This window comes from Gorilla gorilla, chromosome 23 (genome assembly GCF_029281585.2).
Source record: "Gorilla gorilla gorilla isolate KB3781 chromosome 23, NHGRI_mGorGor1-v2.1_pri, whole genome shotgun sequence".
NCBI classification, from domain to species: Eukaryota; Metazoa; Chordata; class Mammalia; order Primates; family Hominidae; genus Gorilla; species Gorilla gorilla.
The window spans coordinates 37,133,757-37,158,256 of NC_086018.1; the positions used below are offsets into that span (position 1 = coordinate 37,133,757).

At 55.9% G+C, this 24,500-nt stretch overlaps 1 protein-coding gene across 5 annotated transcripts; it reads right to left on the reverse strand.

Moving 5' to 3' along the window:
- Positions 1–510: 510 nt before the first annotated feature.
- On the reverse strand, positions 511–22,477 carry CBX7 (chromobox 7). Of its 5 annotated transcripts, none has more exons than XM_019018660.4 (6): positions 22,151–22,477; positions 19,565–19,608; positions 11,107–11,196; positions 8,383–8,449; positions 4,143–4,494; positions 511–3,783 (listed from the first exon to the last, which is right to left on the reverse strand). In XM_019018660.4, exons 1-6 carry the CDS (start codon positions 22,217–22,219, stop codon positions 3,629–3,631), a joined length of 777 nt encoding a protein of 258 aa, XP_018874205.1. In that variant the 5' UTR covers positions 22,220–22,477; the 3' UTR covers positions 511–3,628. The 5 variants fall into 5 exon arrangements, with proteins under 5 accessions (XP_018874205.1, XP_018874207.1, XP_018874204.1 ...); XM_019018662.4 differs by having other exon boundaries at positions 11,131–11,196; positions 22,151–22,474; XM_019018659.4 differs by having other exon boundaries at positions 511–3,786; positions 22,151–22,474.
- Between the last annotated feature and the right edge of the window lie 2,023 nt (positions 22,478–24,500).

The window sequence follows — 24,500 nt, forward strand, 5'->3', positions numbered from 1 at the left end:
TCTTTCTTCAGCACAGTGGGGACACCACTGTCTGGCCTCTGAGCTGCAGCTCAGCCATTGTAACCCCTGTGACCTGCACATATACATCCAGATGGCCTGCAGGAGCCAAGAAGTCTGGGGCAACCCAAAAGTACAAAAGAAGTGAAACAGCCAGCTCCTGTCTTAACTGATTGACCAACCTTATGACATTCCATTATGACTTGTTCCTGCCCTGCCCCAACTGATCGACCTGGTGACCTTCTTCCGGACAATGAGTATTATGATCTCCCCAACAGGCACCTTGTGACCCTCTCCCCTGCTGACAATAGCTAACCACCTTTCACTGTAACTTTCCACTGCTTACTCCAGTCCTATAAAACTGCCCCTCCCCGTCTCCCTCGGCTCTTGACTCTTTTTGGACTCAGCCCACTTGCACCCAAGTGAAATAAACAGCCTTGTTGCTCGCACAAAGCCTGTGGGTGGATGGATGCACTTGACAACCACCAGAAGGAATGATCAAATGCCCAGGAATTTTCTTTTTTTTAAATCATCTTTAATGTATTTTTAATAATTTTTTTGCCTCATTTACCAGATAAATCATCTAAATAAATAGATGCTATACAGTCTCTTACCAATGTCAGTACAAAAATAAAACCGCGCTCTACATCCACTCTGACTCTCCCAGCACACACACACTCAGCAAAGGCATGTGCCTGGAATCAACTCGTGCCCCCGACCCCTCCCAGATACATTCATTTAGTCTGAACAAAGCTCGAAGCTCATTCTGTGCAAAGGAAGCGCTCTTGTGCTGAGACCTGGTGGCCGCAGCTGGCCACTTATAAAGCAAAAGCTAAACCACCTCACAGAAGCACAGCGCCTGCCCCCAGAACAAGGGGAGAGGAGGAGCTTGGCAACGAGGTCATCACCCGAACAGCAGTGACAGTCCTGCATTCCGGGCGGCCGTGCCAGGGGTGGGGGTACCTCCTCCGCACCCCCCACCACAAAAGGAAAAGTGCCCACAGGTCTCTACATTCAAAGCGGGTGGGGGCTGGGGGAAAGAAAGGCAGGTGGGCAAATGCTTTCTAAACCCTCCCCCCACCCCCAAGAGTACTGGCCTTTTAAGAGGGCTGCGGGGGTGGAGGTCGCTGTCTGCCTTGCTCTACTGGGCCACGCTGGGCTGGAAGGAGGCCTGCACGGCCACAGCCATAGGTTACCTCATAGAGGTCACCTGTCCTGGAGGATGGTCCTAACGGCCCACAGCCTTTTCCCCCAGGGGGCTGGCTCATTACAGCCCATGAGCCACCTGGCTGCCCTGAGCTGGGCACCTCAGGCCCACCTGTCCCAGGTCACACCCCTGGAGTTCAGCTCTCCCTGAGCCACGGAGTTCCCCATGGGCCATAAAGGGCTGAGTAAGAGGAAAGATGTGTCCTGCTGCTGCAGACAAAAGCAACTGCAGCACCCACACAGAAAGCCCCGTGAATCCACAGACCCACAGATTGCGCAAATAGTTCTTTGAAAGTGACCAGGAAGCAGGAAAAAGGTCCCATGTCCCCTGGGGGATGGGGAGCGTGACTTCTGCTGGAAGCTGCCAGCCATGTTCCAAAGTCATGCGCCAAAACATTCAACTAGAGACCCCCACAACCCTCTATCATCTTTACCTCCGCTGGGCACCCCTCTCCCGGAAGAGTTCCCTCTGAACCCCAAGCTTCCCCTTCCCCTCCACAGGGCTCCACAGCTGGAGATGGGTGGTGATTCCTGCCGCTCCTTGTCCAGACCCACCCCACGTATTCCTCTAGATTCCATTCCCTGGGCTGGAGGTGAATCAGGTCATCCCGGAGGGGACTGTCCCCCAATGGAAGCACTGAATTGACCGTGGACAACTAAAGATCGAGGAGGAAGGAAAGAGAGACTCAGGGATCTGGGAAGCCTGTCAACAGAGCACCCCATGCAGAAAGGGCTGCAGGCTGTCTTTGGTTTGGGAGCCAGGGAAGAAGGAATTTGGGGAAAGAATCACCCTCTCCTTGCCTCAGTAGACTCTGTGACTTCCTGAGGACACAGAGCAGAGCTGCGGGGAGGGCGGGCAGGTCTCAAACTCGCCGGCCGCACTCCACTCTTGGTGTGTGTTACCCTGACTCTGACAGCCAAGGAAAGACAGGGGAGCCGGCCTTTTCCATGCTCCCCTCGGGTCCCCCAATCTGGTTTTGTCTCCCCTACAGGACTGGAAGAGAGGGAGAAGTCACTCCTCACTGGCAGGGAAGCCACTGGGCCCCAGGACACCTTGTACAAACCAGAAAACAAGTGCACCTTGCCAGGGGTGGGCTGGGGCAAAGCCTGCCCATCACACAGCACAGCCTGATCTCAGAGAGGCACGGCAGAGGTCCCTCCACAGGAATACAGCTCAGCCCCAGCTGTGGCATTTAGGTTGGATGGGGAGGGGATGCAGAATGGAAGGAGAAAGGGGCTTAGGAGTCAAGGGCTGCCCTGAGAACGTGGTGGGACACTCCCTCCCTCCCTGACTGCCCACACCTGGGTTGGCTGAGTTGGAGGGGAGGGCAGAAAAAGAGGGGAATTGGAAGGGCTGAAAAGTCACCTGAGTCAGAAAGAACAAGAACCCCTCGCGGGAGGAAGGACAGGGTCCAGATGTCTCAAAGCCTGTGCTGATACATCACACAACTTAGCAGACGCCTGCACACCCGCAGCCTGGCCCGGTGCAGCTGAGAAACCACATCTGTATGCCTGGAGCATGGGGTGCCATCGCACCTGTGCCAGACCCCTGCCCTCCGCTGAAAGCCGCAAACAGGTAGCAAGGTGCATGCAAGGTGGGGTGAGTGCAGGTGTGGTGGTGAGGTCTTTTGTGCTGTGAATCACCCCACGTTCGCCTGGCCAGGGTTTCTAACCCAGGTTCGCAAGGCCCATGTGGACACATCTGCAGACACACATGCTTTCACGGGGCACATGGGAACGTACACGCGAAGGGTAATGCGTGCACACCTGTGCAGCCGGGTGTGCATGAGCGTTTCTGCACAGGCCAGGTGATGAGGGGAGGGCAGAGCTCTCAGCAGAAGGGTCTCAGCGGCGCCTCCTCCCTGGGAAGGTTAGAAGCCTCTCTGAAGGGGAAGGGACTCGCCCCAAGTAACCTCAACCCTTCCTCCTGCCCCTTCCTTCCGCCCCACTCGCTTTTGGTCAAAACCAGCCTCCACAGCCCACCGCAAAGCCAGAGAGGAGAGTTCAAGGTAAAGACCCAATTGAAACAAGAGAAAAGTGGAAAACCAGCCAACCAGGCTGGGGTGGCCACTCAAGGGAGAGGGTTTGGGCCTTCCAATGCTCCTTTAACTCCCAGAACCAGCTGCCGCGTCACTAGAGGAGAGTGATAATGGTGGTGTCCCGGGCAGGTGATCCTGTCCCCATCCTGCCCTGGGGGTGGTACCCCAACTCCCAGAGCAACTCTCTCCATCCCCAGCCTGAGGCCTCGTGGTAAACGTCCCTCAGAGAAAGGGCAGGTGGTGGGAGAGTAGTGGGATCTTCTCCCCTTTTGCTGCTCGGTATTTTTTTAAATAAAATAATTACCCCGCCCCCAACCCATCCCTATCTCTGGAAGTCCCACCCCAAGCCCAAAAGAAAACAGTTTAAGAAGAGTAAAAACGGTGATTCAGAACTTCCCACTGCGGTCTCGGAAGAAGCCCTCAGCTGCCTGGGCCTCGCGGAAGGTGACGGTGATGGAGTTGGCGGTGATGTCGGTCACGGTCACCTCACTTGAGGGGAGCGCAGGTGTCCAGGGAGGGGGCCCCTCGGCCAGGTCGGCATCTGCTGCAGCGTCAGACACACAGACAGATGGGGGCAGCGTTGACAAGGTGGGAAGCCATGCAGACCACCCAACCCCACCCCAACTCCAGCTCCTCCTCTCTGTGTCTTCAGTCAGCTCAGGGCCTCACACAGGGCTGCACACTTGGGAGGAGGGCACTGGGTGCATCCTCCCCGCCTAGACAAGAGCTCAGCCAGAGCGGGACGACAGGAGGAGCCCTGGGCTAGTGTTGGGCCCTGAGCCCAGACCCGACTGGCCCCACAAAGCACTACAGGCCCTCTTCGGACATTGAACCAGCTGGACCTTATGACCTATAGGGCCCTTTCCAGCTCTGAGGGTCTCTGGGTTGGGGCCGCCTTACCCTCCTCTTCAGGGGGCTGCGCAGCAGGCTCCCACTCGCCGGCCGCCTGCAGGACGTCTGGGGCCGGTGGCTCCTGCAGGAAGAGCTCCCGTCGATGGCTGTGGCTCTCCAGGTTGGGCCCGCGGGGCGGGAACTTCTTGCGCGAGAGCCGCAGGTACTTGTGGGCCTTTCGGGGCTTGCGGAGCGGGAAGGGCAGGGTGGGCACCAAGGGGCCCTTGTCCACCAGCTCAGGTGCCCCCGCCTTGACCACCCCCTCAGGGCTCCCGCTGCCGAGTGGGCACGTCAGGGAGAAGCAGAGCTTCTCCTTGCCCTTGGCCTTGTGGGAGCTCCGCAGGTCCATGCTGTACAGCCGCTGCGGGGGCAAGCCAGGGCAGCGCGGGTCAGCCCCACCCTCCCACCCGCCACACCTTTGCTCATGCTGTTCCTCCCACCCGGAATGCCCTTCCCATGCCACGTCTACCCACTCAACTCCTTCCCATGCCATGGCTGGCCATCACCCCACCCCACCCCAGCCCAGAGAGTGGGCCCCGGGCAACCCCAGGCTCTGCCAGCTCAGCCCTGCCTCTGGGCCCCACAGAGCACTCGCATCCCAGCGTTTACTCCTTTGATACCCAGCAGAGAAGCATACAAGAAGGACAAATTGAAAACTGGCCAAGAGAAACAAATCTGGATGCATTAAAGAGTTAGCCTTCGTTTTAGGAAAGGCATCTTTGCTTGCCAGAGCACCTCCAAAACTGACACTGCCAGCTCACCCGGGAGATGGTGCAGGCAGAGGGCCAAGGTGTGCTCTTGGAGTTGCTTGGGGCAAAGCCAGGCCAGCAGCACACACAGCCCCAGATGCCCATGCTACCCAGCCAAAGGGACAGGGCTCCACTTGGCCTGCAGATGCACCCCGACCCCTCCAGGGGGCTCCTGGGCTCTGTGATTGCAACCCGCTCTGCTGATTGCCCGCGATGCATCTGGAGCTGGAGGGCAAGTCCGTCCACCCCTGGAGTTTGTAATGTCGGGATTTATCTTATTTACTTGGGGAGAATTTACATGAATCTACAAAAGATTCATGGTGCCAAGATGTTGGGAGACTCTGGATCACTGGGACAGTACCTTCTCCTGCCACCTGCTACCAGAGGTCAGGAGCTCCCAGGAAGATAGTGCAGCCATCAGATGGGACCTGTGAGGTCAAACACCTCCAAGCTGAGGGAAGGGATGACACACGCAGGTCCCACTCACAGTCATGCCTGTTAACGGCATCACATGTCCCCAGGTGCCGGCTGCTGCAGTGATGGGAGGAGGGCTGAACTGGGAGGGGACTGGGAAAATACTGCAGTGGCTGGGAGGCACGTCCGGTAGGCAGCTGACTCAAAACCCACTCCTCCCAGTGGGCTCACAGGCCATCAGAAGCCCAGTACGGGCCAGGCACAGTGGCTCACACCTGTAATCCCAACACTTTAGGAGGCCGAGGCAGCTGGATCACCTGAGGTCAGGAGTTCAAGACCAGCCTGGCCAACATGGAGAAACCCCATCTCTACTAAAAATACAAAAATTAGCTGGGCGTGGTGGCAGGTGCCTGTAATCCCAGCTACTTGGGAGGCTAAGGCAGGACAATCATTTGAACCCAGAAGGCAGAGGTTGCAGTAAGCAGAGATCGCACCACTGTACTCCAGCCTGGGCGACAGAGCGAGACTCTGTCTGGAAAAAAAAAAAAAAAAAAAAGAAGCCCAGTACATTCTACCATTCTGCAAGGCAGGTTCTTCTACGTCCTTGGCAACCTCATCACGAGAGAACTACAGCTACTAAAGGGACGCGGGTGCCAACAGTCAGGTCCTGGGTAAGCTACTGGCCTCCCTGGGCCTCAGTTTCTTTCTCAGCGAAACAATGAAGAGACTGTAGGAGCCAGCCTCCGAGGAGGGCCCCAACCACACCCACCTCCTGGAATTCACACCTACGCGCAGTCCATTCCCACACCCAGTGCTGTGGTGTGTGACTTCCCAGGCTAGGGCATAAAAGACACTGTGGCTTCTTCCCTGCTCTATCTCTCAGGTCACCCACTCTGGGAAGCTGGTGGCTACACTGTAAGGACACTCAAGCAGCCCTCTGGAGAGGTCCACATGGTGAGGACCAGTCCCTGTCAACGCCCAGCCCCTGTCAACGCCCAGCCCTGACTCGCTGGCACGTGAGCAGCCCCCTCGGAGGCAGATCCTGCAGCCCTGGTCGAGCCTGCAGATGACTGCAGCCCAGCCAACACCTTGACTGCAGCCCAGCCTAGAACCACTGAAGAACCAGCTAGCACACTCCCAAATTCCTGACCCCCAGAAGCCATGGGAAATAATCAATGTTTATTGCTTTGAGTTGCCATGTTAGAGGGGAAGAGATAACGAACACACCTGCCCTGCAGGCTTAGTATGTGGATGGAGTGTATTCATCTGTGAGGCACACTGGGCAGACAGCCTGGCACACAGACGTCCAGGAGATGTTACTTCCCTTCCTAGGCTCAATTTGTGCCAAACCCAATGGAACATGCCCACTGCATGAAGGGAGGCCCACCCCCTCTGGCGAAAGCCTCCATGGGCTATAATCAGGAGTGGCCAAGGACGCTTGACATGGACCACATACAAGTGGACCAAGAATCCTGACTTTCTGGCTTCCAATATCCTGCCTGGTGGGTCTTATTACATTAAGGAGAGCGGGTATTCTCTTCATACCCATTTTACAGGTGAAGAGGCTTACCTACAACCACACACAGGCAGAGCATTCCTTATCCGAAATGCTTGGAACCAGAAGTGTTTCAGACTTCGAATTTTTTTAGGATTTTGGAATATTTGCATTATATATACTAGCTGAGCATCCCCAATCGAAAAATCTGAAATTTAGACTGCTCCAATGAGCACTTCCTTTGAACATCATTTTGGTGCTCAAAACATTTTGGATTCTGGAGCATTTCAGATCTTGTTTTTCTTGTCGGGGGGCGGGGGTGGCGGGGGACAGAGTTTCACTCTTATCACCCAGGCTGGAGTGCAATGGTGTGATCTTGGCTCCCTGCAACCTCCACCTCCCGGGCTCAAGTGACCGTCCTGTCTCAGCCCCCTGAGTAGCTGGGATTACAGGTGCCCACCACCATCCCCAGCTAATTTTTGTATTTTTAGTAGAGACAGGTTTTCACCATGTTGGCCAGGCTGGTTTTGAACTTCTGACCTCAGGTGATCCACCCGCCTCGGCCTCCCAAAGTGTTGGGATTACAGGCGTGAGCCACCGCACGTGGCAGCATTTTGGATTTTGGATCAGGGAGACTCAACCTGTGACTTGCACTGCCCCAAGATCCACGTGCCTGTCACTGCAAAGCACTGAGGTCAGGAAAGGCCCCCAAGACCTACGACGTGGGTACTCCGGGATGCTGCAGAGGCTTGGGTCCCCAGCTGACTGAAGGCTGGAACAGGAGGCCCACTCAAAAATGACACACTTCTAGGGGTCTGACATTCCAAGGCTGTAGTTCTATAATTCTAAGATTCTGCTTCTGGCCGGGCGCGGTGGCTCACACCTGTAATCCCAGCACTTTGGGAGGCCAAGGCGGGCGGATCATGAGGTCAGGAGATCGAGACCATCCTGGCCAACACGGTGAAACCCCGTCTCTGCTAAAAATACAAAAACTTAGCCAGGCGTGGTGGTGGGCGCCTGTAGTCCCAGCTACTCGGGAGGCTGAGGCAGGAGAACGGCGTGAACCCGGGAGGTGGAGCTTGCAGTGAGCCAAGATCGCGCGCCACTGCACTCCAGCCTGAGCGACAGAGCGAGACTCCGTCTCAAAAAAAAAAAAAAGATTCTGTTTCTTAGATTCTGAAACTCCAGCCTCTCATGTTTCCTCAATTCTCAAGTTTATGTTTCTGAGATTCTCAATGATAATTTTGTGTTTAGGGATTCTGAGCATCGAAAGGCTCAAAGCTTTCAGGGCTTCCTTACAGCAAGATTCTAAGCTTTGAGAATTCTAGGATTCCACTGGCCATATGCCTACTCCCCCTCCCAGGTGGCACCGCCCACCCAGGCTGTCTTCCCCGGGCACCAGCCCCACACGCAGTCTTTTCCCAATTCCTCCCATCAAAACTTACCCAAGTGCCCCACCCCACAGTGCCCTGGGTGGTACAGGGGAGGGGACACAGATCAGCTCAATCAGCCAGTGCAAATGCTCCAAGGGGCAGAGGGGGACTTGGGGTTGGGCAGGGGGAGAAAGGAGGCACAAAGGCAGGCCGGTTACCTGCAGCAGAAGCCGCTTGGGTTTCGGACCTCTCTTCCTATACCCCGATGCTCGGTCTCTCTCCTCCCTGGGGTGTGAAGCAGGTGGCAGAAGAAAAGGAAACACTGGTGACATCTAAGGGAAGGGAAGGCATCCGCTTCGCCCGCCCTCTGCTGTCTGTCAGGGAGGGGACACTCCCCACAGGCCTGCCCACCAATCCTCCCCATTGCCTGGCTGAGGCCATAACAACGGGGTCAGATGTTCAACTCCCAGGGCCAAGGTCTTCCCATCTGACAAATGTGGAGGGCAACTGCTGAGGGGGGACTTGCAGCATCTCCAAAAACAGTGGGTCCTTATGGGGCTCCAGGGCCATGTGCGGGCTCTGCTCTACGTGCTCCTAAGGACCCCCTAAAAACGTGGCTCAGTTTTTCCTCCCAGGGGAGTGATACAGAAGCCTGTCAATCCAATTTACCTTGAATGTCCCAGGAGAGCTGACGGGAATGGCTAGTCCCTCTGCAAGTAAAGCTCTGCACAGACTCCCCCGAATTTGGGATCTCTGTGAACCTGGGAGAGCGGACCAGCTCCTACCCTGTCTGTCCCATCTTGTCGGGGGACAGGATGAAAACCAGCCTGTTCTGAGTGCCCAGCAGATGCCTTCCCATGTATCAAAAACACAAAGCACAACTCAGGCCGGGTGCGGTGGCTCACGCCTGTAATCCCAGCACTTTGGGAGGTCGAGATGGGTGGATCACTTAAGCTCAGGAGTTTGAGACCAGCCTGGGTGACATGGCAAAACCCCATTTACCAGCCAGGCACGGTGGCTCATGCCCGTAATCCCAGCATTTTGGGAGGCTGAGGCAGGCAGATTACGAGGTCAGGAGATCGAGACCATCCAGGCTAACACAGTGAAACCCTGTCTCTACTAAAAATACAAAAAAATTAGCTGGGCGTGGTGGCGGGCACCTGTAGTCCCAGCTACTCGGGAGGCTGAGGCAGGAGAATGGTGTGAACCTGGGAGGCGGAGCTTGCAGTGAGCCGAGATCATGCCACTGTACTCCAGAGCCTGGGCAAAAGAGCGAGACTCCATCTCAAAAAAAAAAAAAGAAAAAGAAAGAAAGAAAAAGAAAAAACAAACAAACAAAAAACCCCATTTACCAAAAATACAAAAATTAGCCGGGCACAGTGGCATACACCTGTAGTCCCAACTATTCAGGAGGCTGAGGCAGGAGAATTGCTTGAGCCTGGGAGGCAGAGGTTGTAGTGAGCCAAGATCGCACCACTGCACTCCAGCCTGGAAGACAGGGTGAGACCCTGTCTCAAAGAAACAAACAAAAAAAAGCACAACTTGACAATGCCACGAAGCTACACATGACACATAAGACAACACAACCAGAGACTCCAAACAACTGCCGAAAGTAATGGGGAGATTCAGTCATTTCATCCTGCCTCCTACTTCAGTTCTTTCCATCCACACTCTCTGCAGCCCCCAGTACAGAGGCCATGTGGACAACAGAAAGAATGTGGAGGCCTCGTGTGACCTTGGGCCAGGCTCTTACTCTGAGCTTAGCACATACCAATGAACCCCACGGCATCTATTGCAAATGTCTGACCATCCACTGAGCATCCATCCCCAGCAGGACACCAATGGACCAAAGGGAAAGGGCCCCTGGTGGAGGACTAGAATCCAGGCCTTTGATACCTGTCCACTGCTCTCCTTACCACGCTCCATGGGATTCCCAAGTGTCGCACCCTGTTGGACCAAGGCCCCACCACACACCTGGGAGGCAGAAAGAAACCCTGGGATGGGGACACCCTGATTTTAAAAGGAAAGAACAATAAAATTTGTCTTTTGAATCCATGGCAGGAAATCTCCTGGAGAAGGAGCCAGAAGAACCCAGCAGCGAGGGGCGGTGGAAAAGCCCCCACCTGGAGGTGGCAGCCCTGGCCAGGTCCTTGCTCTGAGGCTCCAGGTAAGAGCCTCAGTTTCCTTCTCTGTCAAACAAAACCCTCATTCCTGCCTCAGGAGGTTGCCATAGGGGCCAAATACAAATGATTTTGTGAAATGGTCCCAAGCCGCACAAGGCAGGCGGGCTGGGAGAGGCAGGGGACCTGGACTGCCTGCTGGTGGGGAGGGCGGCCAGAGAGGGCACACAGAACTGTTAGGGTGTGCTCAGCTTCCCTGAGGGGCACTGGCAGAGGTGGAAGACTGACTTTGCCTGGGCCACTTGGACAGGAGGTGGCAGGGGGACAGGCCAGAACTCAGAAATACCGGCCCCAAAGCCCACGCTCCTGCCCAGCCTTCCTTGAGCTTCATCAGACACTCCTTCCTGCCCTAAGAGGTCCTCTAGAGACACCGTCTCTGATCTGTCACCCCCGCACAACTGGCAGTGCCGCCTCCTAGCACACAGGGCATCTTTGTGAAGCATTTTAACATTCTTCACTGGAACAGAAACCTCTTACAGCCCCTCTGAGGTTTCACCCTGGGAAATCGGTGTGTTCTTCAGGGTGGCCCATTTGACAGCAGAGAGACTGAGGCCCGGGTGGGTAAAGGAAGTGACCGAAATCACCCAACAACAGGAAAGGGCCCCAGGGTCCTCAGCTGCCCTGGGACTCAGTGCCCACCATTTTCACCCAGCTGCAGGCTGGGCTGGCCTGTACCATCGGACACCCCTACCCTGCCCCAACAACCCCTGCCAAGGCAGCAGCAGGCTCCTGGGAAGCCTCTGAGCCGGCCCTAAGCCCCACCCGGCGATGCCGAGGACACCGTACTTCTCCTCGTAGGCCATGACGAGGCGGGGGTCCAAGATGTGCTCTTCTGGCTCCCACGTGCTGTACCTGGGGAGAGGAATGAAAGGTCAGAGTCGGGGCTGGGTGCAGTGGCTCACGCCTGTAATCTCAGCACTTTGGGAGGCCAAGGTGGGCAGATCACCTGAGGTCAGGAGTTCAAGACCAGCCTGGCCAACATGGCAAAACCCCATCTCTACTAAAAATACAAAAATTAGCCGGGTGTGGTGGTGCATGCCTGTAATCCCAGCTACTCAGGAGGCTGAGACAGGAGAATTGCTTGAACCCAAGAGGCAGACGTTGCAGTGAGCCAAGATGACACCATTGCACTCCAGCCTGGGTGACAGAGTAAGACTCTGTCTAAAAAAAAAAAAAAGGTCAGAGCCATCACTTCTACTGGGCAGGTGCACCAGCAGAGGCCACTGCTGCTGACCCAGGGCCCATTGCAAGTGTGCCTTCACCCTGTCCTGGTAAGGTGTCATTGTCACCTACTTCAAGGACAGACCCAGTCTGGGCCTCCTGAGGGCTCCAGCAACACCAGAGCTGCCCTCATTCATATCACTCTACAATGTGACTGGGTCCAACTCCTCGTTAGACTCCACGATCACTAGAGACCCTCGGGTGCCAGGAGGAGAGAGGGCGCCTGTAAGCCCCACACCAGGCAAGAGAGGGTGAAAACGAGCCAGGGCTCTGGGGGCACGCTCACGGCCTGGGTTCAAGTCCAGCTCTGCCCCTAGCTAGCTGTGCGACCTTGAGCAACTTCCTGAACAGCTCTGTGCCTCAACGTCCCCCTCTGTAAAGGACTCTTGTGCTGATGAGATGTGTCTTCCAAGTGTTTAGAGGGTGTTACAAGAGTAACAGCGTGCCTGATGTGTCCTCAGTGCACTGTGTTTGCTGCTGTTGCTGTTCCTCCCCGCCCTCCAAACCCCATCCCCATCCCCAGCATAGTCTCCCTCTTCAGTGCACCCCACCCAGGCCACAGCCAGGTCTGAAGTTCCCTTGTCTCTGGGCCTGGTACACAGCAGGTATTTGGTAAATGTCTAGTGGCTGAATGGTTCAGCAGGCCTAGCACAGGCCCCCAGGTAATGCTACATGGGATCTTCTACCCTCGCCACCCAGCCAGGGAGCACCCTCCTGCTGGGGCAGACCCTGTGATGTCAGCGCAGTGGCTCCAGAGCTCACCTATCTGTGGAACCACCGTGGTGACACCCACCACGCCCTCGTTCCACTAACACTCCTGTTTACTTCGTATCTGCCTTTAGAGCAGCTTTTTTGGTTTAAATTATTTTAAAAGCAAACTATGACTTCCATAAATGGAAAAACCAGTATCACTCACCATCGACGCAAACATAAAAACTTTTCCATTAAAAACAATATATGTACAGTCAAGTGCCGAATAACATTTCTGTCCATGACGGCCTGCGCATGTGATGGTGGACCCATAAAATTACAACGGAACTGAAAAATTCCTGTCATCTAGTGACATCTTGATGATCCTGACCCTGTGTAGGCCTAGGCCAATGTGTGTGTTTGTGTCTTAGGTTTCAAAAACAAAGCTTTAAGGCCAGTGTCTTAGGTTTTAAAAACAAAGCTTTAAGGCTGGGCACAGTGGCTCACGCCTGTAATTCCAGCACTTTGGGTGGCCAGATCACTTGAGGTCAGGAGTTTGAGACAAGCCTGGCCAACATGGAGAAACCCCATCTCTACTAAAAATACAAAAATTAGCCAGACATGCTGGCGGGCGCCTATAATCCCAGCTACTCGGGAGGCTGAGGCGGGAGAATCGCTTGAACCTGGGAGGCAGAGGTTGCAGTGAGCCGAGATCGTACCACTGCACTCCAGCCTGGGCGGCAGAGCAAGACCCCAGCTCAAAAACAATGAAAATAAAAATATAAATTTTATTTTAAAATTAAAAAAAAAACTTTAAAAGTAAAATAAATTAAACTTTTTTAAATAGAAGAAAGCTTATAGAATATAAAACAAATATTTTGTACAGCCATACATGTTTATGTTTTAAGCTAAGTGTTACTACAAAAAGAGACAAAAAGTTTTAAAAAGTTAAGTTTATAAAGTAAGAAAGTTACCATAAGCTCAGGTTAATTTATTACTGAAGAAAAATATTTCTGTATAAATTAGTGTAGCCTAAGTGTTCAATGTGAAAAATATTTCTGCATAAGTTAGTGTAGCGTAAGTGTACAATGTTGACAATAGACCAGGTCTTCACATTGCACTCATTGACAGTGAGTGACATGCGTCTGGGTGACAGAGCAACTTCCAGCTCCGCAATCTCTGTGCCTGGGAAGTGCTCTAGAAGGTGTCCCGAGTTTTATCTTTTACACTGTATTCTTACTGCACCTTTTCTACGTTTGGATGTATTCAGTAGTCACACGCTGTGCATGCTTGTAGCCTGGGAGCAGCAGACTCTATTACACAGCCCAGGCGTGCAGTGGGTTGTACCATCTAGGTGTGGCTAAGGTCACTCTGATGTTCGTACAGTGAAATCACCTAACAATGCATTTCTCAAAATGTATCCTTGTCATTAACCGACGTGTGACTGTGTATAAAACATATACAGACAAAAGCAAAGCGATGCCCTATGGTCCTGGCCAGAGGCTCTGCTAGGTAAGACGGAAGGCAATGGGTGTTAGCGAGGGGTTAAAAGGCAGAAAGAGCCTGGGAGAGCCCCTGCCCTGCCGCCTCCCAGTCCCTAGAGCTGAGGCCTCTACCTTACAGTATCCCGGGAACTACCTAACACTAATTCAGTCCCAAAATGCTGCCCAACGACAGAATGCTCGCCTCCTTGCTTCCTCTAACACTCTGGCACACCCACTTGGTGTCGGGCCTCTGTGGGCTCGCAGTGAAGCCCTGAGCCTGGGCTGCCCCTTCCCATGTGCCCCCTGCCAGCCGGCCCTCCCTCCCTTTGGGTGCCCCATCCCTCCAGTCAACTCCTAGCCGACCCTTAAGAGTCAGGTATTTGTAGCCTTCCCTGACATCCCTCCCAGGCTGTCCCACTGCCAGCAGGACGAGCCTGCCCCTCCTCCACCCTCCTTACAGCTATACCTAGCCTTGGCCATAATCACTAATGGACCAGGAAACACCCTGGCCGGCAGAGCCCCCGCAAAGTGGCCCGCTCAGGCCCGCCCGGGGCTCTGGGAAGGGCTGGGGAGCCCCTGCAGAATGCCGAAAGCGAAACTACAGCAGAAGCCACCAGAGGCTGGCAGACACTCTAACCCTTCCTCCCCCCGGAAAAGGCTGAATCTCCTCAGCTCTAACTGGTAGGAAGGGGAATTTCGTGCTCCTCTCTCCACAGCGTGCTCCTCCGCACCGCCCTGCCCATTGCTTGCTGATGTCTCTGCTGTGTGGATCCTGGCAGGTCCTAACCCTTCTCTGAACTTCAGTTTCCTCATCCCAAGAATAATGACCACTACAGTAACAGCAGGTGTGCGGCCGGGACCGCCAGGACCGCACCCATCCTCAAAAGGCGCTGGCGAGGTAGGTGCTTAGTTCTTACCCCCATTTTACAGATGGAGAAACTGAGACACGGAGGTTGGGCAGCCAGCCCAGCGTCACTGAGCCAGTCAGCGGCCGGTTCGTGTTGGCTCTCGGCCACACTCCGCCTTCAGGCTCCTCCCAGGCCACCGCGTCTGGGACCCCCGACTGTGCAGCCCGCGGGAGGGGGCGTCGCCCCCCCTCCGGTCCTCAGTGTCCGACCGCAGGGCGCGGCGCACAGTGGGCGCCCCGAAAGGCTCGGCTGGATGAAGAAGGGGTGGTTGCCGGCCCGGGCAGCTGGGTCTGAGATGACAGGGTCGCACTTGGCTGCCGAGTGCAGCCCCAAGTGGGGGGCAGGGGCGGCACCAGCGTCTTAATTGTTTGGACCCAGTCGGTAAGGAGGACGCCGCGCCGCACCGCACCCTCCGCAGTGCAGGAGCCCAGAGGCGCCGAGGGGAACGCGCTTCCGAAGAGCCGGGCGCTGGCAACCCAGGGGCGCGCCACTAGCGTGGGCGCCGCGGATCGAAGGGATTAGACCCCACGATCATCGGAGACCCTCGGGTGCCTGGAGAAAAGCGGGCTCCCGCAAGTCCCAGGACACCCTTCCCACACCAGGGGAGGGAGAGTGGAAAGCAGCCAGGGCTCTGGGGACACGCTCGTTGCTTGGGCTGCGCGGACCGCGGCGTGGACACCGGGGGACTGCGGGGGTCTGCACTGGGCTCGCGGCGCCGGCGGGGCGGGAACCGATCACCCTGTGGGAGGGGGCGGAGCGCCCAGGCCCCGCCCCCGCCGGTCGCGCGCACGCACGCACGGGGAGGGGCGCGCGCCGGGATTACCGGCAAACCGAGGGGGCGGGGGCGGGGACAGGGACGGCGCGCGCCGGCTCCGAGATAAACACCGCCACGTGACCTCCCCGCCCCGCCCCACGGCCGGGTAAACAAGCCCCGGCCGCCCAGCCAGAGCCCCGCCGCGCAGGGTTCGCCCTGGTGCGGTGAGGGCACGCAGTGGGAAGGGGCGCAGCGGGTGCAGGACCCCCGCCGGCCTTTCCCGGGGTGCCGGGGGAAGCGGGGTTTGGAGGCGCTGCTGAGGTGTGACGCAGGCGGCCTTGGGGCAGGTGGAACCACCCGGAACCCCGCAGAGCCAGGCCAACCCCCAAGCCCCAGTCCCCACTCCGATTTAAAGCTGCTGCACAGGAGACACAGCACGGGCTCTGGTCCAGACTGCGGGGTGCGGCCTCGTTCAGGAGACGCCACCGCTCTGGGGCCTCATCCTAAAGTGGGCCCACCAGTAACCCCAGTCGTATAGGGCTGTAGTGAAGATTAGATGTGTTAAGCCACGGAAAGCATTTCGATCAGTGTGGTACACAGTGAAGGCAAATAAGCCTGAGTTAAATCAATGAAAAGCCCAGGGAGCGTAAAAGCCTGCGGCTCCTAACTCCAGTCTCCCCAGCCTGGGTGGCGACAGCTCCCACTCTGCCCCTGGCAGGGTGTTAATGAATCCTGTCTTGTCTCAGGCAATCTTCAGCAGGGCCCTGTGAGGTTAGGGCCTCATTTTTATAGGTGGGGAAAGTGAGGCACAGAGAGGTTGAGGGCTTTGCCCTGGGTCACACAGCTGTAAACCTTCAGAGGTGGAAAGCCTCAGCACTTCTCACTGAACTGGCCAAAAGGCCAGCAGGCAAGAGTCCTAGTCATCTCTAGTGGAGTTGCCTGTGTATCAGGCAGCCCGTAGTTCACATCTGCCCAGCTCTATGACCCTGGGCAAGGCCTCATTTGCTGTAGGCTTCTGTTTCTCCATCTGTAAAATGGGTTGCTATGAGTGGTTCAAAGAGTCAATGCCTGATTCATTATTATGAATAAGTGATTCATAATAATTGAGGGGCTTATTGACAGCCTGGCCATGGCTGTGACCACTGACATCATTCCTAAAACTCCATAGGCCACTCCTTCCAAAACGATGGAGAACCATTCACAAGTGGGGAAGAGAGGAAGTCATTCTGGAAGGGGGAACAGCAGGGCCCTGGACAGGCTGAAATGTTATCTGGAGGCCTCAGGCACAGCTGGCACCTGTACCTGATAATGTCACATTCCCTGTCCCGGGCCCCGAGCCCCTCCCTGTGCCATTTGCTGTGCTTTCCAGAAGAAGCAAGAGAGCCCCTCTGCCACACTTGTTTGCTGGGGAGATAAAACAGGCAAGGCATGTAGTGGTTTAGCCTACGCCTGGCACAAAGTGTCCACTTTTTTTTTTTTTTTTTTTTTTGTGTGTGTGGGGGACGGAGTCTCACTGTGTTGCCCAGGCTGGAGTGCAGTGGCACGATTCTCCTGTCTCAGCCTCCCAAGTAGCTGGGATTACAGGCGCACATCACCATGCCTGGCTAATTTTTTATGCTTTTGGTAGAGACGGGGTTTTTGCCATGTTGGCCAGGCTGGTCTGGAACTCCTGACCTCAAGTGATCCGCCCACCTCAGTCTCCCAAAATGCTGGGATTACGGGCATGAACCACCATGCCCATCCCAGAGTATCCACTTAAATCATGGTTCCTGTTACTGAGAAGAATGTAAGTCTCCCCACCTACAGGGCAGATGCTGAGCAGGAGAATGACTACCCCCACCCAGGCTGGCACTGCCCAGCCAAGGCTCCCAGGCCTGGAGGACACAGCCTGCCTAACTCCCCACCCCCCACCCTCTTTCTCAGCTTTTTCTCCAAGCAAGGCCCCCGAGGAGGGGAAGACAGAGCTGGCTCCCCTGCTTCTCCCCCAGGGTGAACCTCTGTTTCCCCCAAGTGAGGTGGGGATGGTTAGCAGCCATACCTGCCTCACTCCCAGACCGTGGTGGCACTGTGGATGGCATGAAGTGGGCACCACAGTGCATGGGGTTGGCAGTTATATTTTTTTAAGGACCAACCCTCTCTGGGCCTCAGTTTCCCCATCTGAAAAATCAGAGGACTGGCCTAAATGATTTCTAAGGATACTTTGAACTCCTGAGAAGAATGGAATCCCTTAGGTCCCTTTCCTGACTGGGGAAAACAAAAAGAACAGCTAGGCTATCTATCTAACTTAATCTTAAAACCAAATGTTTACTAAAGCACTTGGACTGGGCTGAACATGCATTCGCTAAATTACATCCACCCTCTCACCCTCACAGCAGCCTGCAAAGGAGGCTTCACCATCTCAACTCGAAGATGAGGAAGCAGAGACCCAGCCATGGTGGGCCCCTGTCCCAGGGCTCATGCCTGTCGGGTGGGCAGCCAGGCCTAGAACCCAGGACCAAATGGAGGGGGGTGAGAAGAGGCAGCCATGAGGGCCCATCTGGTGGCCTCAGCATGTTAAGAAACAAATGGGTCTCCAGGCTAGGGGCACAGCGCAACAGAAGCATTGAGGACCTCTGCTCTGGGAGCCTCGTTCCTTCCCTCCTGACGAGCTGCAGTGGGCAGATGGATTCACATCCAGGATCAATCAAAGTGGGGGAAGGAACTTTTCATTCATAACGGCCTGTTTACAGAAGAGAATCTTCCAAAGAGTGGAGTCTCCAGAGGAGGAAAAATAGCCAATAGTGTCCTGAAGGCTAACAGCTGGTGGCCACAGCTTCCTGGTGCGAAGTGAGAGAGGCAGGGGTGTGCGCGCCCAGGGAGGCGGTGCTCCTGCTGCCCACTCTGGGCACCGTCACTCCCTTTACTGCCCCCTTCACTCAGGCTGGAAGCCCACCTTCTAGCAGCTGGGTGCGGCAGGGGAGGGATTCTCCTTCAGCCCTCAGAATATTCGGGAAGGGAGAACTGAAGTGGGGGTTGGTGTGAGGGGTGGAGTGTATTCTCGGCCTGCCAGCTCCCAACCCCTGTCATCAGGATATCCACAGGTCACCCAGAACATGTGCCCAGGCCTTTCATCCCACAGGGCCACCAAGCCTGTGAGACGAGTGCAGGGCCTGGGTTTCTGAACCCATTTTGCAGAAAGGGAAGCTGAGGCACTGTGGGCTGTCTTCCTCTCTGCTGTCTCTCCCCACCATCACCCGAGAATGCCCACAGGACCCGATACCAGGTCAGCCCCCACCAGCACAGCAAAAAGTCCCTGCCCGACAGCAGCAGCTCTGGGCAGAGGGGGTTTCCAGGAGTCAGTCTCCGGGAGGCGGGGCAGGGGGTGGGGCACCCACAGGCCAATGGGGAGGCCCCACGACTAGCTCATTTCCCCCCCCCTCCCAACAACTCCCTGCTGGAGGGCATTGGTGGGTTCCTGATGGGGCCTCAGCAGGAGAGGTGGAGAAGCTGGGAGGTCTCAGATGCAGCTCCCTGCCTCCCAACTCTGAGATGGGAGGCTGGGAAGGCACAGAGGAGACACCTGAAAAGGAGAAGGCCTAGTTCAAGTCCCAACTCTGCCTCCACTTGCTGTGTGACCTAAGGCAAGCTGCTTACCCTCTCTGAGCCTGTTTCCTCACCTTGAGAGCGCCTGATCACACCTACCTTACAAAGCTGTATGGGCACCTGCTCTGTAGACTGGAAAGTGCCGTCCAGAGGTGAGGGGGATTCAGGCTCTGCCCCTGGCCACACAGCACTGAGGACTCATGCAGCACTGTGCTTAAAGCAGCTGGGGGCCCCTCCTCCTGTCCAGCAGCCATCTCCAGCAGCAGATGCTGGGCCTTCACCTCCCAGTTGCCAAGAAAAGCCACAGGGAGGGGAGGAGGGAGAGCAGAAGCTCCAACTAGCAGAGGAGCTCAACACTCAGGAGGGCAGGGTGAGAAGAGAAGCTGGAGACCCACCTTGACCCTCCTGTGGTCCAGGGGGAAACTGAGGCCCAGAGAAGATGATGATTAAATCAAGGTCAGCTGTCCAGTTACAAGAGTAGCTGGAGCTAAAAGCTAGGCAGGGGAGGGGGCAAAAGGCAGGTGGAGGAATGCATGGGTCGGTAGGCAGACAGACAGACACACACACATGAAGGAGCTTACTTTGGGGGCCATCCTTTCCACTTCACCAGATACTCGACTTTACCCTGAGAAGAGAGAGAAGCAGACACAGTGAGTCTCATGGTTGCCCCTACAGCCACTCGGAAGGACAGTTAAGGCCCAAAGGAGCCCAACTCCAAATCCCATCTGCAGACAGGTGTCTCCCCAACACACAAACACAATCTGGGGACTGTCCACCAGATCCTCGCCAACCCATATAACCGCGACTGCTGCATGCCCACCCCGTACTGCCCTCCCTAGGACAGCACAGGAGTGCGTCTGGCTCCAGCCACCTCTGAGGCTCCTGAGGCCCAAGCCCAGGGCTCATGTCACACACTGGGAGCTGAGACTGCATGGAGGTGTGCGTGCGTGGCCAAAGACCCACAGTGTCTAGAGCCCCAGTGCACAGGTGGGAACGCTTACTTTCTTTTTTAGATTGGAAGAGTCTCCAAATACGAAAACATTCCTCTCTGGGGTAGTCCCCACGCTCCTCCCCCATCTGCTGAGTCCTTTCAGTCTGTGAGTGGCTGCCTCTGGCTCAGAGGTAATGGGCCAGTGACTTGAGGATTCTCAACTCAAAAGACCCTGGCAGGACCCCATGGAAGACTGGCAAAGTCTCCACCTTCAGAAGGGGTGGTCAGCCCCGTGGTTGTTAGAAAGTAGAGCCAGGCCCCTCCCTTCCTCACAGGCTTTAAAAGTTTACAGTTATGGTGGCTCAAGCCCGTCATCCCAACACTTTGGAAGGCTGAGGCTGGAAGATCGCTTGAGCCCAGGAAGGAGTTTGAGACAAGCCTGGGCAACACGGTGAGACCCTTGTCTCTGAAAAAAGGAAATTAGTCGGGCATGGTGGCACTTGTCTGTGGTCCCAGCTACACAGGAGGCTGAGGCAGGAGGATTGTTTGAGCCGGGGAGGTTGAGGCTGCAGTGAGCCATGTTCATGCCCCTGCACTGCAGCCTGGGTGACAGAGTGAGATCTTGGTGCCAAGAAAAAAAAAAAGTTTACAGTCCAACCCCATTGTGAGTGAAGCCCCTGCACGCCAGAACTTTAAGACCAAAATATGATACCTCCTCACAGAGGCTTTCCCTGATGACCCTCTCCCATGCTGTCTCCACTGGCACCTTGCAGTTCTATTTCTGCAGAGCACACAGCTCCATCTGAAGGCATCTGTCTGTATCTCCTCATTCAGTGTGTGCCGCCTCTGCAGAATGCCAGCTCCCTGAGGGAAGGGATGGATCCCTGGGGCTTAGACTGGTGCCTGGTACCTGACCGATCCTCAATAAATATTTTGAGTGACTGGTCGAAGGAATGATGATCTCGCCCTCTTGTGCTACCCTGTGGGCTCCATCGTAGAGGGAGTTAGTGCTGTGCCTGCTTCAGGCTACACAGCACGAAAAGCACTGAGCTTTGTGGAATAAATTAATTCTCTTTTAAGTGGAGGAAACCCTAGGAAAAAGGAGAAGGAGGAGGAACAGCTGCCTCAATCAGAAGAGTAAAACCCCAAGCACAGCTGGAGGAAGAAAAGATGCTCCTGACCACCTTGACCTTCACCCTTGGCCAGAGATGCCAGGACTGAGTTTTCTCTATGGAGAAAGAAGATGGGCTGCCAATCAGCCCAGTTGAGCTCCTGCTCTACCTCTCTATCTAACTTGCTCGGTGACCTTGAGCAGGTCACTTCCTCTGCCTGGGCCTCAGTTTTTGTCTCTGTTAAATGGGAGGAGGTGACCCCCTAAGGCCCCTCCCAGTCGGCCTGGAGCCTCCCAAAGGGCTGCAGGGAGGAGGAGACAAAGGAAGGACAGTAGTGCATACCAGGAAAGGAACTTCTCCCCAAGGATTTCCCCAGCCTTAGGCGAGCCCCCTCGCCAAACAAGTGCACGGGAGGTGTAGACGCCAGGCCCAGACAAAGTCCAGCCCCAAAGTGTGGGGTTCTGAAACCAGCAGAACAGACACCTCCTTAAATTGCAGGGTGTATGTTTTGAAGAAGGCAGATGGGGTAGGAGACTAGGGGATGCCTCAGCGCAGGGGGCGGGCTTCAGAGCCCTGGCCTGGGCTAGGAGTTGAGGTGGGGGTGGGGGCGGGGAATAGGGATGTGCTCGGGTGGGGGTAGAGGGGGCAGGATCGGAAAAGGCCAAAGTCCAGCAGGAAAACTTCAGAGGCCGGAGGAGACTTTTCCAAAGCTCCACTTACAACTTGAAAGGATTTGGTGCCAAGCGTCCAGAGTCCCGAGTTCAAGACCCAGCTCTGACCATAACGTGCTAGGCAAGTCCTTTCAACTTGGGCCTCAGTCTCCCCATATTTACAATAAAAGGGGAGCGATGTGGGATGGCGCTGAGGATCCCTACGTCCGATCCTAATCTCCAGCTCAGGCGGGCTCGGCCGCCACTAGCATCCTGGAGCGACAACTTTTGTTCTACTCGCCCTACACGGTGGCAGGGAAACTGAGGCACGGGCTGGGGAGACGGGCCCAGCAGCGCAGGGCTGCCGGGGCCCCCGCGCCCCGCTTTCCCCCTCAGCCCCAGCGTGGAGGGAGCGGTGCTGGGGACGGGAGGGACCCCACTGGGGTCCTGGGAGCCGCCCCCGGGCAGCCTCACCTTCCGCACGCGCTTCTTCCGGATGCTCTCCACGGCGAACACCTGCTCGCCGATGGCTGACAGCTCCATGCGGGGCGGCGGGCGAGCGGGCCCGGGGCCGGGCCGGGCCGGGGGCGGAGCTGCGGGGCCGCGGCTGCGGCGCGCGATGCTGGGGCTGGCGGGGTCCCCGTCACCCTCGTCCGGGCGCGCACGCGCACGCGCACGCGCGCACACCCCCTCGCGCTCCCTCACGCCGCCGACGTTCCATTTTTGAACCTGCGCAACGTTTTCCTCGGCGCCAGCGAGCGAGCGCGCGCAAGGAGGGGGCGGGGCGGGAGCGCGCGGACCGGCCGCGGGCTCGGCTCGCACCCTGAGGGTCAGCTCCGCCCCCTAGCCCCGCCCCCGTCGGAGCCCCGCCCCCGGGGTCCGCCCCCGCGGGTTGCGATTGGGCCACGGGCCGCGAGCCGCGAGCGCGGCCGTGGGACTTATTTGGCTCGGTCACCGGCTGGGGCGGGGCGGAGGCTCGCGCGCCCCGTCTCGCTGTGACGCCGGGGCGGGACGTGATCCTTAATACCCAGGCGGGCACCTCACAGCCTCCCGGTGACTGCCAGGGGCCGAAGTGGCAGGGCCCAGTGGAGCCGACGACAAAGTCAAGGCTCAGAGCGGGAGGCCATTTGCTCACCTCCCGCAGCGGAGGAGACTGGGCCCGAGGCGCAGCCCCTCGAGTTGCAGGAGAGCCGGGACCCAAAAGGCTTCCCACCGTGTCCGGACGTCGCAGGGCCGAGGTCTCCCTAATCCGGCCTTCTCCGCGGCGCAGTTTGGCCAGTGTCTCCACGTCCGTCCACCCACCCCTCCATCCGCCCTTCCATTTGTCCATCCACCCGACCCTCCGTGGTCGGTGCCCAGACGCACGTGTCAGACGCGGGCGCTGCCTCGAGGGCTCCCGGGCCGGGCCCTCGTTCGCGGCAGGAGCGGCCGCGGTCGAGCTGAGGTCCCCCGGGGACGGATTTTGCCGCCGCGCTGCCCCAGCCTTCCCCAAACCCGCGTGTACTGGGCGCTATGGTGCGTAGTGGGGGCTCAGCCATTTGTGGCACGAGACGAACTCTTGATTCCCCACCCCCTTTCCTTTTTCGCTAACGCGCCTCCATTCCTCACTGGGAGCCCGGAGTCGTCCCTGCTCCTTCCTGCACTGACGCCAACTTCTGTCGCTCCGGCCTCCCCTCGGGGACTCGGGTCTGCCTGCCCTCACCGCATCCACCGCCCAGGTTCGCCCCGTCTTTTCTCTGGACCACAGCAGAGACCTCGCGGAGCTGCCCTCCCTCCGATCTCAGCCACACAGTGCCAGAGTGTGCTTCTAAAATGCAGATCTGATGGGGTCACCCTGTGCTTAAAAATTTTCCTCCCTATTTCCCTCACAATAAAATCCAACACCTCTTTCTGGCACATAGAAAAAGAGAATAATAGATTCACACCTGACTTTTCATCAAGAGCGACAAAGCCAGAGAGAAAATAACCATCATCTTAGAATTATATATTCAGTGAAAATGTATTTCAAGAATTATGTACCCAGTATGAGGCACATGTATCCAGAACGTAGGTGAAATCATAGCACTTACAAATACAAAAACTTAAGAGTTTGCCACTGGCAGACCCTCCGGAGGGAGATTCCAAAGCGGGAACTTCAGGCAGGAGAAAGATGATCCCAGACGGAGGTCTGATGCAACTGGGAATAAAGAAAAATGAAGAACAGCGATAGTGTGAAACAATAACAATGTCTTCTGGATAAAAACAGATTTAAAATACACAACAGTGATGGCATATACTTGAGTGAATGGAGTTAAAGTGTTCTAAGATCCTTATATTCTTCAGGAGGAAGGTAAAGATAGATATCAAATACACTTTGACGAATTTAAGAATCCAGATTGTCATTACTGGGATAAACACTGTAGGACTGGAAATACAGTGTATAGTTATCCAAATTATTGGAGGAGGAAAAAGAATGATTAAACCAACCCAAACAACTGTAAAGCAGGCAAGAATGGAGAGAAAAATAAATACAAGACGGGGCAGGGAGGGGACAAATAGACGATAGCTATAAATTCGAATATTTTGTGATTCAATAAATGCAACTAAATATTGCAGTTAAAATACAAAGATTATCAGAATACATAAATAGCTAGATGCAGTTTACAAGAGAAACCCACAAGAGACACTTCCAAAACATAAAGCTAGTGACGGTCAAAAGTAAACACATGGGGGAAAAATACCATGCAAATGCTAACGAAAAGAAGGCTGGTGCAGTTATTTTAATATCGAGGGAAAAACATCACTAGAGATAAATAAGGTCATTTCGTAATGAAAAGTGTCCAAT

Excerpts from the sequence above, each read along its gene's own strand:
- CBX7 (XM_019018659.4), bottom strand. The coding sequence starts at position 22,219 with ATGGAGCTGTCAGCCATCGGCGAGCAGGTGTTCGCCGTGGAGAGCATC. Across the intron at positions 19,609-22,150 it reads GGAAGAAGCGCGTGCGGAAG|GGTAAAGTCGAGTATCTGGT; the intron begins GTGAGGCTGCCC and ends CTCTCTTCTCAG. Across the intron at positions 4,495-8,382 it reads CCAAGCGGCTTCTGCTGCAG|CGGCTGTACAGCATGGACCT; the intron begins GTAACCGGCCTG and ends TTGCCCCCGCAG.